This window comes from Ptychodera flava, chromosome 13 (genome assembly GCF_041260155.1).
Source record: "Ptychodera flava strain L36383 chromosome 13, AS_Pfla_20210202, whole genome shotgun sequence".
Lineage (NCBI taxonomy): Eukaryota > Metazoa > Hemichordata > Enteropneusta > Ptychoderidae > Ptychodera > Ptychodera flava.
Genome location: NC_091940.1, coordinates 35,891,531 through 35,907,472, shown reverse-complemented (window position 1 = coordinate 35,907,472; position 15,942 = coordinate 35,891,531). Strand labels below are relative to the sequence as shown.

Sequence of the window (15,942 nt, the reverse complement as noted above, 5' to 3'; positions counted from 1 at the left end):
CAATGCCTGTTCTTTTCATTCATTGCTCTTTCATCATTTCTAGTGTATCAATGGTTACAAAAGTCTTCCATCTGATCAAATCACAACACACGCACAGTCAAATCCCTATTTTTTTGTCTGTCACATTTTATTAGTGAAACTGGTCTGCAGGCTTTCATCCCAATTTCAACCTATGAACACATAAAGGAGTGAGCTTCTGACATCAATGACTGCGCTTGCTGATTTCAAGATTTACAGAGCAAATCACCGCAATGAACAGACAATACATTGTCACCAGACTTCACATTAGTTGCCATGCATTTCATAGTAGTCAGTCTCCTCTCCAGGCAATGCAGACACTGGTATCTGCTGCTGAGATGCAGCTATACATATTTTAACACTTGCAGCTCTTGTTACGTACAGTTCCGATTGTCAGGTTTCTTTTGGGCTTTCATAGTCTTGTACGCATCTCATCTTGAGCTTTTCTAAATGAAAAGCATACCATTTTAACAGAAAGGTCAATTAGTAAAAGCTCGTAAGGGTTTGAAAAATAACCCTGTTTCTAGCAAATTGGTTAACAACGTTGATTATACTGTTTAATTGCAATCTAACTGACCTTTGATTCTACTTATGTACACGCAGGAAAAGAGGTCTTATCACCAAGCAATATTGTAATCACTCATACTTTCTACGTTTTATTTCCTTTTCTGCTGTGGCTTATACTTTTATATGGCTCATAATTCAAACTATCCGTGGAATATCTCTGTGTCACAGCCCTTGTGTGTTGAGCTTATCGACAGCTGTGGACTGTTTACAGAATACTAATATGTGTCTGCTATCTTGGCTACAGAATGCCTATCCATGCACTAATATAGTAACACATGGCACTTTGTTTTTGTGGGGGTGGGAGGGGGGTTGAGGGGGTTTTGGGAGCCTAAAGCAACAGGATGGCATGCTGGGATACATACAAGGACAAAAGTCAGAGGGATTAAAAGATTAAATCATCACTGAATATTGCTCGTTCCCCGGATGAAATAGAATGTACATTTGTGATAACGATTATATGTGTCCTTCACACTGGCTTTTGATTTTTCACATTGATAATAATATCGCTACAAGACAAACCTTGTTACAGCCAATATTAAAAGTATATAAGGCCTCTTGGCAAGGTGATTGTAAGCAACCTCTTATCAGTTATGATATTGCAATATTTTATATGGATTCATTTTTCTATTTCAAACACAGCCAAACACTGATAGTGACTTGTAACATTCATAAGCATGATTATCATCATATCTTATCATGATCAGATTATTATCATGACAATCATCATCTTCATTGTTATCACCATCACCATCATCATCATCATTATCCTCATTATCATAATGATCATGGTCATCATCTTAATGATCATCATCACCAATATCATCATCATCATCATCGTCTCGTTTTAGCCGTCATCTGTGACTATTAATGCCATAATCATCACCATACTCATGATTGTGAACCAATACTTTTGCCATACATTTTCAGATTAGTAAATTTCATCCGTTTACATGAGCCGATAAAATTTGTCAACCCAACCATGTTGAACCTGCCCACTTTCCCACAACTTTCATTTTCAATGAAAATAAAATAAGATTAGTCAATTACCTCTATTGTCAATTTTAAGCATGACTGCAATGACTGAATGAATAGCCGAATGGATTCATTGGCCCAAATTGCATACACTGACCCCCCTTTCCAGACAATATTGTAATGTCACCGGGAACTAATTCACTAATGGTTGGGAAAAATGTAGCTTCAATTTTATACTATGACATAGATACTTTCAATGTATGTATGTATATGTATGTATGTATAATATATATATATATAATATATATATATATATATATATATATATATATATATTATATATATATATATATATATATATATATATATATATATATATATATATATATATATGTGTGTGTGTGTGTCTGTATGTGTGTCTGTGTGTGTGTATCTGTCTGAGTATGTCTATGTCTGTCTGTATGTAAATATGTGTCTGAGTGTATATGTGTCTATGTATGTATGTATGTATGTTATGTATGTTATGTATGTATGTATGTATGTATGTATGTATGTATGTATGTATGTATGTATGTATGTATCTATGTATACACATGCCTACACTAACTGTATATAATTACTTCTCATATCTGTAATACAATCATTATTCAATCCTCTTTAACACCTACACCATTACCAAGCAAATAAACAACTTTGCCCACATCTACCTTGGTTACACACTAGACAGTCCCCTTCAATACAGTAAATAAACAAAATGAGATAACATCAGCTGATCTGGATGAATGTTTATTCCTCCCTAATAGCACTTTGTTTATTTTCAGATTAACACTTTGAAACAGGAAATATCAATGGACAATTTTGTACACGTCACAAAAATTATCATTAGAAGATGTAAATTCCTCTTTGTGGGATAAAGTCAGTTATGAAGGAAAGAAATTAAAAAAGGCAGAGGATTGTAGTAGGCAGAGTTGGAAGGTCTACAGACCCAATTTGTGAGAGTTAAAAGCAGGCAGAGCAAACTAATTGATAGTCAAAAATGACACATGTCTATCAATGAATCAGTCTTGCTGACATTTAGTTAATCTACAGCTTCACAACTTATAAAAACATTTGTCCCACTTTTTCTGCCTTTCAACCCGATCTCTTGACCCCAAGCCAATGTTTTCCTGCCAGTTCTGTGAAGACTGCAGCATTGCCCAATTGACTCCGTCTGACCCTAGTCAAAGAATTCATCATTTTATTTTGCTGGATGGAGGCTGTTAATAGATGATTGGCCTTGAGGTGAAGCCATATAATAAGACATATTTGACATTTGTGCTCTGTGCCACCTTTGCTTGCAACTCTGGCTAATAGCCTCACTCTAGAAAATAACCACTAGCCGTAAAGATCAGATAATGAGTTCTATGTACAAGAATTGTGACTCACGTCTAAAACTGGTTTTAATTCTGGATCAATGTGTTTATATACAACTCACTTTTTTTTTAATTTCCAATAATTTGCTTTCGTCACAGTGTATGTATTCAGAATGCATTTTTATTTGCTTCCACACAAAGAGAAGCAAAAAAGTGCAATCAATAGCACAATTCTCTCAACATTTGGTAGTTACTACTCCATGCGCACATAATAGGATGTCACTGCGGCTAAACGCAGCTAATCTGGAGAAATTAAAAGTCAAATGTGTCATTCAATTGATTTGGAAATCAAAAACAATGGATTAGTAATTGCTCCGAGCACCCTCCTATCACACTCAATCAAGACAACGCGGGAGACACCCAGGAGCCACGGATCCAGCCTCCCCTGTGCGGAAAATTAACTGCGCCATTGGAGAATTTTTTTTTTCATTAAACGAATAAAATCATTACAGAATATACAAGAAAGTCTAGTCAATAGTTACAATAATACCAAGTGAATGCAGAGAAACCCGTGGGGTCATACTGTCAGCTTCTCCAGTCAAAAGACCCGATGAGTCTAACACGTACGTCATTGTCATGTAAATTGAATGAAAAACCGAGTACAGCCCAGCGGTGAGGAGTTACCTTACATATGCTGTGAAAGGCTCGTCCCTAATATAGGTAATAAATACCATGTATTTTTCAAGAATCCAATTGTTGATGTTTTTTAAACATCAATGGATTCATCCACTGCATTAAAAAGAAAGGCTGCTCCCCTCTGATCCTGCTATTTTTACTGCAATAAAAATTTTGCGAAGCGATTTTCACTTTGATAAAAAATATCCTGGGGGATAAAATTAACTGCCACCCAATGTATTGATGTGATATACTGTTATTACTTTGCAAAATGCACGGAAAATGATCAAAAGGTTAGAGTTCATGGAATCCAGGTAAGACGCAGTGACTCAAGAAAAAATTTCACAGCGGAAACTTCAAAGCTCGTGGGCAATTGCAATTAGAGGATCCATCGATTTATGAGCATCTCAAATATGAAAATATACGACCGGCTGGTCCCCACAATATGGATGGGAAAAAGATGACAAACCCAACAATAGAAAAGAGAGGGTAGAGGAATCCCTCCATTTACAGCTCAAAGAGACGCATAGCAGCTACCGTCACCATTCTCAGAAAATTTTATTAATATAAAAAATTACTGAAACCCTGTGATGCTATTTATAAACGGTGAATCAATTTTGCCTGGTTGGTAGGGGTAGATATTAAGGTAATAAGTCCTCAACATGTCCATTTTTTTTTCTCTCATCTGGATTTACTGCAGAGGGAAACTGCCACAACAACATGAATACCACACCGCACCCTTATCATGTCAAGCGTGTCCGACACACGATTCCTAATAAATGGCTTTGTATAAATAATCACTCAATGTTGACACACAAATGACATGATTTCATTAGCTACTGCATATATTACATTAAAAGGCTGCCTCGATCGGGTCGTTAACAGCGTCACAGTATTGACAATTTTTTCCTTTTTTTTACAGTAATCAGTAAAGACTCATTATCCTATTGGTGTTAATAACAAGGGAGGCCACATAACACTAAGCCAAGCTAATGAGAGATTAAACAAACGAAGGTGATAAGATGAGATCACCACACATACATACGTGTACTCTGAGTAATTATTTACCAATTGGTTGTGACAGTGACGAAAATCAAAAAATATTAGGAATTTCAACAGCCTTATCTGCCCAGGTATTATCCAATCACATGATAATAAAAAGATCAATAAAATAGATGAGTTTTACTGTGTACAGTGTGCGCACAGGAAGTCGCTAAATGCGATCACACGGCCACACACACATATACTGCCAAATGTACAAATGTTGATGACACTGCCCTGTGGGGCAGTCAATTTTCTCTATCCACTATAACTGAAATATGTTCTCCCATTACTTTTCCAAATATACAAGCTGTTAAAATATCGTTTCTACACACATGAAGGAGACGTTATACAGGAGGATCAGTGGCCAGTTTCACGACAAAAAGTCTACAGAGTCTGATAAATGGCCTCTGAAAACTCTAGAAAAAAATCTATAAATTCATATTTTTTTATATCACACTTTTTGATCTGCTGTAGGAATAATCATATTTCACATTACCTGGAGCCAAGAACGGTGGTAGGAACATATACGGCAGTCCGCTGGGTGGATTGTATATTCCCCCATTATTTAAAGCCATTCTATTATACATCCAGCTTGTCACCACGTTATTACATATGTACGTATGCGATTGCTGTTCATATAATATACACACTGGTCTCCTTACGTGCACCTCAGCGCACTACAGATTATCAATAGTTGTTTCAATTGAATCTCTCTTTCACTGTCTATTTAAATGCCCAGGCTAGGGCAGCTTAATGAAGGTTACGCATGCGGGTGGGACTGGGTACACTTCTCCTATCATGAGAGCTGACCTGTCTTACTGACGTGTGACGATACAGTCTCTTCATCTTGATCTCTGTCCTTTCCCTAGGACAACATGACGTATCTGCTTTCTCCAAATCAAATGTCTTGAATTCTTACAAGGATATTGAATTGCCCGCATGCATGACCTGGCTATTATAGCCTGCGACGTCTCCACAGGGGCTCTCACCCCGGTGTCAGTATGCTGCCACCCCTACCAAGAATGGGATCAGCTGTCCGTCACAATCAAGCCTAAACCAACAGGCAGATGTTTTGCTTCCCAAGAGACAATAAGCCAGGATTGGCATGCTCTTCTAATCACATATTGTATAATATACCACACTACACGAATTGATCTTCACTTAGCATCCACACACATTATTCCCAATTGTTGAAAGCACTGAACATTGCAAATAAAATATAAATAAGTAAACAGCCGTTTCTACCATTACGAAAACGTTGCCCGGCACTTCCTGCTCGTGATTTGAAAACATCCTACTTCGTGGCTGTTTCACCGTTCTCGATTCACCAAGCTGATATCTATACCCCCAGTAACATGAAATATCACCTTTATTGTGTTAAATGGCATTTGATGGGCAGATGGATGCCAGCCATTAGCCAGGAATTCCCAGTATTTGTCACTGAGACCAAACAGGGCCTCTCTATCCCCCTTCTGTCCTCACGTGTTTACTCAATTTGGTATTTACTTAGACTTGCAGCTATTTCAAAGGACAAATCAAGATCAATTATTTGCGGAAGGCATTGTGGATGAAGTGCCCCATGTTGCGGTGCCACATGACCTCAGACATAAATATTCAGATAAAGACCAAACCACTCTCTGACACAGGGGTGCACAGCTTTCAAGCTTTGAGGTGCTGAAGCATTGTCCTTTATCCCATACATGAAGTGTGGTTTCTTTGTTTGGAGACAAGTGAGGCAGCACTTCATCTGCAATTTCCACTATAATGATTTTTAAATCACCACATTTTAAATATTAAAATTTCAATTGCATTATCTTTGTAGGTAACACATTAGGCATTGACAATGATATCATATTCCCCCTTCAACAATTCAGTTCGTCTCTTCATCTTCCTTTGTGATGTTTTTCATGCGCATGATATAATCATATGTCCTCATTTACGTCGCATCTCAGTGGCAGTAATAAACCCATTGGAACACTGGATTTCAGCGCTAATTAGTTCTGCCATGTATCAACAAAGACGACTGCCACTTACCATTATGAAAACTATCTGATAAAGTGTAGTTGGCCAAATGCCAGATATCTACAACTCATGCCATCAGAAGTGAAACCTGCACATTCTAAACTAGTTAACACCATTATCAATTTTATGTTTTTTCATTTTATGATTGATGGGTTACTTTAGGCAGTGTGATTACAGATCCACTCTTTTCAGTGTACGCTCAGTTTTCCTTTTACTTGAATTCTTTTGAATGGCAAAACTGACCACAGACTCTGGGATTAAGGTTGTGGTTGTTCCCTATATTCCCTGTCTGCTTAACTTTTGCCCCACTGGGAGATGTAGGAGAACGTCTCATCTGACAAATAATCTCTTGAGCTCTAAATTTGTGTCTGTTGCTTCCTCCTGAAAACCACTGATATCAATATACCATTTTTCAATAAAATATTATATGGGCGCTGGTTTCAATCTTCAGAAGATCAAAATAACAGAGCAGAATGAAAAGTTGCCATATGATTGGTCAACAGGTGTTGCTACATTTAGAAATTTGCATATTTGAATCATACCCCTCTTTCCAGAACTGTTGCTGGATTATTTTATATACATGCATTGCAATCGGAAGTGATGTCAGGCAACATTTTTGGCATAATTTCATTTCTGTGGCATCCAGGAAAATGCAAATATTCCATCAACAGATGTTTGTGCAAGTGTAAAGATGTCTAAAATATTATGAAAATGTATTTTTTTTCCAGAAATGACATAGTTGTATGTCTAGTTTTTCTTTATTCACAAAATTTACTTGAATCTCCATTTTCTACCACTGGTATTTGAATGATCATAACTGGTTACAAATGTATGTTTGGTTTACGATAATGTCTCACTATTAACATGAGGATTTCTGTCCTATTTCAGATAAGACATGAATAATCAACCAATTATGTGCTCTTATTACATTTGATAGTAAAGAAGGAGGCTGGTTTATGCATCCATCTTAAAGGTAGCATGTGCCTTGGGGTACATTGTATTTGGACTCTCAAATTTGTACAATTATTTCCTGATTTATCACTTGTAGGGCCTCATTTTAAAGCTTACAATGTAAGAAATATTTTCTATGTTTAAGTTTTACGAAAATCAAAAATTTTATTTTACCCATAAAGCTAAGACAGGGATGGCAACCATTTTGAATTTCGAATATTGCTAAATGTTAGATAATGTTTCTCTGGTACCAAACTTTGCACAGTGACCCATGATTTTTATTCTCGATTTGGTTGAAAGTTCCACTGAGCAATGTTTGAGCCAGAGTTTAAGTCTTTCACTTTCAAGACGCGTACTTCCTTTAAGACTGAAACCCTTGTTTGACTGTACAGTGATTATGAATGAAAACGTCAGTAAAAATCCACATCACTTAGAGATGAGACATTGTAAAGTTTGTGACCAGTTAAGAAAACAGAGATGACAGTTAAAACATGCAATTACACAGAACAAACAAGACCCATTAAGTGATATGGTGCAAGTCAAACAATAGTAACAATAACAGGCAGTAAAACCAAACATATTCAAGCCAATGTTTGTGTTAATCAGCCAAATTAATGCCTCACTTTAGAACAGCCATATTGACATATCATCTACACCTCTGTGTTTGTGTTTCGTCTGGGACTTTCCTTCACCCAGAGAAATCAAACTGCCTTGTTTTTGCTCTTTATCTGGAAAGTTTAATTTAGTGTGGAAACAGAAGCTGTTGATTTTATTGACATGACTGACTAGTGTTATACAATTAATCCACCTTAGTTTTTGTTTTCACAAAATAATGAACGACATTGATGAATTTCCTTTTTGAGCAGTGTGAAAAAAAGTATTGACCCTACTGCAAATATGGACATTCTATCTGAGACAAAGTCTCAGCTACAATAAAATAAACATTTCTCAGAAGTTCAATATTGCAACAGGTCATTTTGACCTTTCACCCTTGACCCTGATGGTGACAAATGACCTGAGTCGTCTGCCATCTGCTGCTGGAATATTAGGATATCAAATACCAATTACGCATCACTGTGGCTTCCTTTACCTACCCAAAAACATGCAATGCAAATTACTTTTTTGCTCTGTGGCAATTCACCTGTTTATTGGGTCATAATCTTTGAACTCTGTTGCCCTGCTTTTGGTTGGGGTCACAATAGCAATTCTGTGCCCTGTGTGTACAGCAAAGTCATTTTGATGTAAGGTGTTGGATTTGGATGGGAGGTGAAATTATCATTTTTTTTGGGGGGGAGGGGGAAGAAATCCACATTTATCATCCATGGGGAGGGCTGCTGCACAACCATGATGATTAAGAGAAATTGAAAGTCAGCCAATTGAAACACGACAGGCCTCTGGTAATCCCACTGCATCTGTAGTCATTTATCTTGGATGGGGCAGCAGGTGCAGACGTTTCAATGACAGACTTGTTGCACCGCACCATGTTCATGCGCAGGGTGCAAATAATGTGTTTATCAATCTTTAAACACGTACACACAAATCTAAATCGGAAAAACGTCAATCACTGTGGGGCATCATCGTTTGATTTGTAACTGATGTATACAGCCTGTATGCTGTGGAAATGAATAACAAATAGACACCGTACCCTACTACTATAATAAATATTGATTTTTGTTGATAAACCATTGATAAGGTGATTCAGATCCTCTGAGGGCCCCTCACGAAAGGAGGCTGACACCCCTATGTATCAATATTTCAGGCCTCTGCGCAAGTGACGTGGATAATTTCTATCTAACATTTCATTTAATGCCCCGTATGGATACATTAAAACACAATTTAATGCTGCACAAAGACATAAATTTTATCTTCAACTTTCATGTGACTACTAATTTGTCTTCTGACTATAAAACTCAATTTCTACCGTCATCAAAGGATTCATCTTCACATGTGCCTACTGTTCCTGTGGCTTTACCACCTCATATTTCTGATAAATTTGTTTTTCATTGCAGGTTAAACAGCAGTGTCATGGACAAATTCTCATTTCTTGGCAAACTGAGGTTGTCAGGGCGTTGTTTCTCGCCTCCCTATTGCAATGATGATGATGTTTCATAATTGTGATTTAACCCTTTCACCACCATGGTTTGTCCCAAATCCATTGTTTTCTATGGTAAAGTTGGACCTGTATACAGGGAACTGGGGGTGAAAGGGTTAAAAGTAACGCAAACAGACAATTATGTTTTCCAAATCAGAAAGGAAATACTGGCGATAAATTAATAAGTAACCTAGAGCACATGAAATTTGACCCCAACCCCATTTTTTTTCTCTCTTCGGCAATGGTAACTGACAACACAGCACAAGAGAGCTCCTGTTTGTGTCTAAAAAACAGGTTCCACATCACTTCATCATTGTCACAAGACTCTCCTCCCTCAGGCATTATCGGAACCTTCAGATCATGTGTACACCTCTTACACTAATATAGCCGCAAAATTATCAGTTCTTGAATTCTATATTTTTTATCATGTGGTGTTTAAGTAGTTTTTTTTGTATTGACAGCTGTTGGACAAAGGCCGGTCTGGAAACAGTTCCCTGGTAATTATGGTAATGGCATATCATTTCAAACAAAGCTCTCTGAGACTAATGTAATTATCATAACAGAGACAGTGGTTGTAATGATGGGCTCTCTGCTAACACATCACACAAAATTAACCAACAACTTGAGGCCCGAGGGAACAAACTATAGCCTTCAGATTAGCCATTGATTTCTTGATTAACTCAATAAATCAACCTGTAAAAACACAATCAAAAATTTTCTTGGACTTACTCACTCAGATAAAATTATAAAATTTAACCGTCTTGTCCTCAATGCTGGTAAATTAAGGAAGTCACATAAGTACATTAAAAACAAACTTTAAACCTGTTCTGGTCAGTTTCATAAAAGTCAGACCCAATTTGTTTTGAAATCTTCACACAAATTATTTAACCATGACAAATTTAATTGTACTTTTATGGGCTCTACCATTACATTTTATACCATGAAATAGGTGGCATGATTATATCCATGTGCCTTAAAAGGTTCTCTCAAGAAGGTGCGATCTGTGATCGTTTTCAGGCAACTGCATTGACCCGAGCACTGATGCCAATAAAATAGTCATTTGCAAACAGCTCACGGAAGCCAACACATTGGCTGCAGCAAAGTACAAGCATTTAACAGCTTTTATGAAAACACCCCAGTAACAAACCATTGACGTGACAGCTCTTTAACATAGTGTGCAACGACAATTAAAGTGAACCTCACTTTGAGATGTGGCCTTGAAATTATCCATATCACTGTCTCGCTGTCTGATTGGATCACTCACAGGGATATGCTAATGAGTAATGGGTCTCCATCACCTTGTCTTAGTGGAGAAAAGAAGCAACAGTCAATGCTGAGATGTGTGACTTTCACACGGAAATGACAATATCATAAAGTTTGCATAAACTGATTGGATCACTCACGGGGATATGCTAATGAGTAGTCTGTCTCCATCACCTTGTCTTGGTGGAGAAAAGAAGCAACAGTCAATGTTGAGATGTGTGACTTCCACACGGAAATGACATTGATATCATAAAGTTTGCATGGTTGATAACACGTTTTTTCCCCATGTCAAAACTAAATTTTGTTTTCATGTGGAAATTTCCTTTCTCTTTTTTTGTAGAAAACATATAACATAAATCATAATACTTGAAAGAACTTTCATGGAATATTGATGTTAAAAATATCAACAGTCATTACTACTCTTGATATTAAAAATATCAACAGTTATTGCTACTTTCTTACACCATAGCTTATGATAATGAGAAAACACTAATGGCTACTTTTTGTCATAAATTTGCAACAAATATTTGTGCCTCTCTGTTGGCTCTGAGTGTTTCCAAATTGATCTTTGAGATCTTCCCATGTAGTTTCTATGGTACACATACCCATGGTAACCAATTTCCCTTTAATAGGACATCTTTTATCAAGATCCATCAGTGCACGCACGCACACCTACACATGAAAGATGCTTACTTTCCATTTCATAGGTGAATCCGGTGACTTAAATTGTGAAAACACAAAGACATGTCATGCTACACCATATTTCAGTAGAGTCACACCAAAATATAAATATACAGGTACAGCCAATTGAAGAGTCCGAGTCGTGTTATGATCAAACATTATGTTAGTTTAATTCATGAACACTGTACTGGCATACCGCTCAATTATGTGTCGCCTGCTTGGCCTGTACTTTCACCTATTTATCCATAATTTCTTATTTATTAGTCGTTATTCGCCCCCCATTTCTGTTAGTTGCATATTGCATATTAACAGATGTCCGCTACACTTGGTGAAAATTTCCCCATGGGGTTCCATCAGGCATGTCCAGAGTCTAAGTACACCACTTCAGAGACACTACAAAGACACATGTCTAGACCTTCAATTAGACAAGATCATTCTCACTTTAAGAAGTTCACCAAACCATCTAGCATCATGATAAAAATTACAGAGAACCATCAGGTATTTTGGGTGATGGATAACTCATTGATTACAAGAGTCAGATATTAGTTATTCAAGTAGTGTTCAAAAAAAAAAAGAATTTGAAAAAATGGGGGTGGATGAATGCCAGGATAAAGCATGAAATGATATTGAAAGTATTAAAAAACATAAATACATGATAATCAGAATGTGCATACGAGTATTATCAATTCAGCCAGCCTCCATTCTTTGATTCACAGCGGTAAACTTGTTGATGGCCATTTATAAACAAGGACACGCTGCAATAAATGACAATGTACAGTGTCTTTGCATCCGGCCAGATATATGACAATATTCTATTTCAGGTGAATAAAAATTGATGGACAATTGATAGCTGTTCAGTCACTAACACTTCAATTTGTTGCACACTCTCCCCGCCGCCATATGCTGCTGTCAGAGGCTAAAGGTCACACATCTGTGTCTAATGTCACTGTTGTCACTTAAAGGGTAATGTATGACATGTCCAGCTCTGTATTTATGTGTTGCATTTGCCACACAGACAAGAGGATTGTCCACACAATAAGGTACTGTAAATATGCGTATTCATTTGAGGGATTCATAAATTTCATGACCGTATGAGCTTTAAATAGTTGGTTTTAACAACTCTGGGGCCAGATGTTGTTTGATGTATGAGGTTCCACGGGCAATTCACAGACTCTGGACACTAGAGTGTGCTCTTCACACCCTCAGGACAACGGGTTTCAAACATTGTCCTGTTTGGGTGATGTCAACTAAAACCATGTGTTCACAAGTTACAAGGGAAAGTGCACATTTTGTTTGCTATATTCCCTTCATTTTCAAAAAATATGGACTGGGAAACATTAAAACTACTATAATCTCTCTCACTCTGTAAATATATTTGCTTAAAGAAATATGGGAGGCCGAATGAAAAGGTTTGTTTCTGCAATTCATTTTTTAAATTTGACACTATAAATACAGCTTTGCAAAAGATGGATGCAGTTAATGTTTTCAAAACAATACACTAAAACTACAACATATTGGAGTGAACACTGGTTGGCTCTCACTTTTCAAAAAGGTCAGACTGCTAAACCCCATTTTCTGACTTGTCAGCTGTAGATTCAAAGACCCATTCTTTGCTTTTTATCAATAAAAAGTCTGTAGTGACTCTTAAACAGCATGTGGATTTCAATGGACCAGACCAGTGCAAACGATTACCTTGTCTATAGTAAACAGTCCTAGCCCCAACAACTTTTTTCCTGCCAAAACTGTACAGGCTTACCCAGCAAGTCTCACCAAGACATCAACACGCGTGAGAGTGTGCCAGACATCTGATTGTTTTTGGCAAGGGTGCCGTTTGAAAAGGAACGGGCTAGGGTAAAAACAACAGGCTGGTGTTAAGAATGCATTTGGCGTGTTGGCAGAGTCTCACTCACCCAGCGTTTTTGAAGGCAATCAATGAGGCATAAGCATGAGCGTGTGCCTCGTTCCAAAATTATTTCAGTACACAAAAGAATATTTAGCAAATACCAGTAACACAAATGTGGTACTACTCACGCTGCTTGGCAAGATAACAGAGTTTATCAACAAAGAAAAGCCGAGGTTTACACTTCACATGCAACAAATATCCAACACTTGATTTGCTACATGGATAAGAACAAGGAATAGGAGACTCTCTTGGATTTGCTATTTGATCCACACTTTAACCTTAATCTGTTTATACCTTGAAAAACTTTAATATGTATTTATAACTTTAATTGAATAATTTAGTGGTTCCCCTCAGTCAGAACCAAATCCCTCTCTCCCCTTTCGAGAGAAACCCTCAGAAAACACTGTATTTGTAAAGACAGGAAGCCTATGAGGCCAAAAAATAAGATCGTTTCTGGTCACTGCACGCATCATTTCAGAACCTGCGCATTTTGTCTTTTTTTGGGTTAAATACTCATCAGTAAAGCTTTCCTTGATATCCTTGTTTGCATGTCCAAAAATGTTAAAAAAACAGAAGTATTATTCAGCTGGTGATAAAGGACAAAAGTGTTGTATCAATAGTGCCAAACCATTATTGTTATGAATAAAAAAAAGAAAGGAAAATAAATAAAAAAAAGAAAATCGTGTCGCCGCATCACTTTTACTGAATGTAAAGGACCAGAAACAGTTTTGTTTTGTTTTTTTTTGGCTAAACCTTAGTACTTACATTAAATACTTTGAAATCTACTGGCCAGGAAATAGCCAGTTCTTCATACTTGTGAAAGTACTTTAGGGAAACAAAGACTTAGACAAAAACAAAACAAAGGAAAACAAGATGACTTGAAAAGTGAGACAATGATGATATCTGCTTTTGGTCAATTCTGTTTCTTTTTGCTTAATAGTAATCCCCTTGTAGACAGTATGTAATAAGGTGTGTAATCACTAGAAAATAGGAGGCAGTTTGACAAGAGTTTTGTTACACTATAAGAGCTAACAGCTTGTAAACTAATGTATTGGACGGCTTCGGCAGATCAATCCACATGGAAATCCAGTCGAAAGGATCATGATTCATGAAAAATGATGAGAACCTGACAATATGTACCGCCTTCCTTCATTTATGAGATCTGCAGGGGAAGAAGGGATAGGAGCGGTGGGACGGATAAGTGTGTCTTATAGGATAATTTTGTTCCAAATAGTGGGTGAAAGAAAGATGAGTATGTGCCACTAGCTGATCTGATTTGCTGAGTTTGAAATTATCTAAGGACTTCCAAGATGCAGGGAAGGATTATCAGAGTGCCTGCAGTGGTGAACTGACATTTTCTTGGGTTTCAAAAGAGTGTGAGGGAGATGGGGAGAGGACATCAACCTGGAGCACCGACTGACTTCTACATCTAAAGGAAGTATGGGACAGTGTAAGATACTACAGACAGATGGCCAGTTCAAAATCACAAAGATGACCCATTTAGTCAACGATAGAGTAGAATTTCTACTTTCTTTACAACTAAAGGTAGAATTTGCTTTGATGATAGATATTCAGACTCTCTGCTTGTGCGGAGTCATTTTGAAGTTAACGAAGCAAATTAAAGTTTTCACTCTGTTTTCATAAAAATTGACAATTTTCAAGATAAAAGGATCCTTGAATTTCAAATATTGGTTTGGTGATTTGTTTCTCTCATACCAAAATTTGCAGAATGATACCTGACTCTACTTGACAATGAAAGAAACTGGCTTGAAGTTTCTTTGAGGAAGGCTTAACACCAGTGTAATGGCAGGTATTACATTTAGAAAATTGCAAGGTTGGGTGTTGTAACTATCTTAGGGAGGATGGCTGAGGAAACACATGGGCAATAAACAATAACTAATGAGGGATAAAGGATAATGGAAGCTGGACGCGGTATGTTATGATGAGATAGCCAGAGAGACAGCCAGACTACATGGTCAAATTTTAAAATTGTCTCCGGAAATATAAACATCTATTGCTCTTATGCATCTTGAATTTTGTCATAAAAGAAATACTGCATAATAATATTGCTTTTTTCTAAACCTGCCATATTTTACATCCTTTTTTACTCAGATCATGCCAAGCTGATCAAACCCAGCTTGACATCTCTTTGCAATCTTGGCTCATTCACATCTAACTACATTGCTTTCTCCAGTATATAGCAGTATGTAGTATGCAGTATATAGCAAAACAAGCCATACTCATACAGTATAGCAGATCTCCGTTACCACATGCTGAACATACAGATACATACATACACACATACTCATTTACACACACACTGTTCAATTGACCTATACACATTTTTTAGTGATTAGCACTCCCCTATTTTTAATGCTTTCAAGGAACTAGGTACTCCCGCT

General features: G+C 37.1%; 1 protein-coding gene across 5 annotated transcripts in view; it reads right to left on the bottom strand.

Moving 5' to 3' along the window:
- Positions 1–15,942, bottom strand: part of LOC139148303 (genetic suppressor element 1-like) — a 123,260-nt gene that overhangs the window by 30,451 nt on the left and 76,867 nt on the right. The window contains exon 1 of one of the 5 annotated variants that reach the window (XM_070719670.1): positions 5,125–5,380. The exons of the other annotated variants lie outside the window; for them this stretch is intronic. Within the exon in view, the coding sequence (XP_070575771.1) occupies positions 5,125–5,215 (91 nt within the window). The 5' untranslated portion in view covers positions 5,216–5,380. Of the gene's footprint in view, positions 1–5,124; positions 5,381–15,942 lie in introns of those variants that run through there. 5 annotated transcript variants of the gene reach the window in all.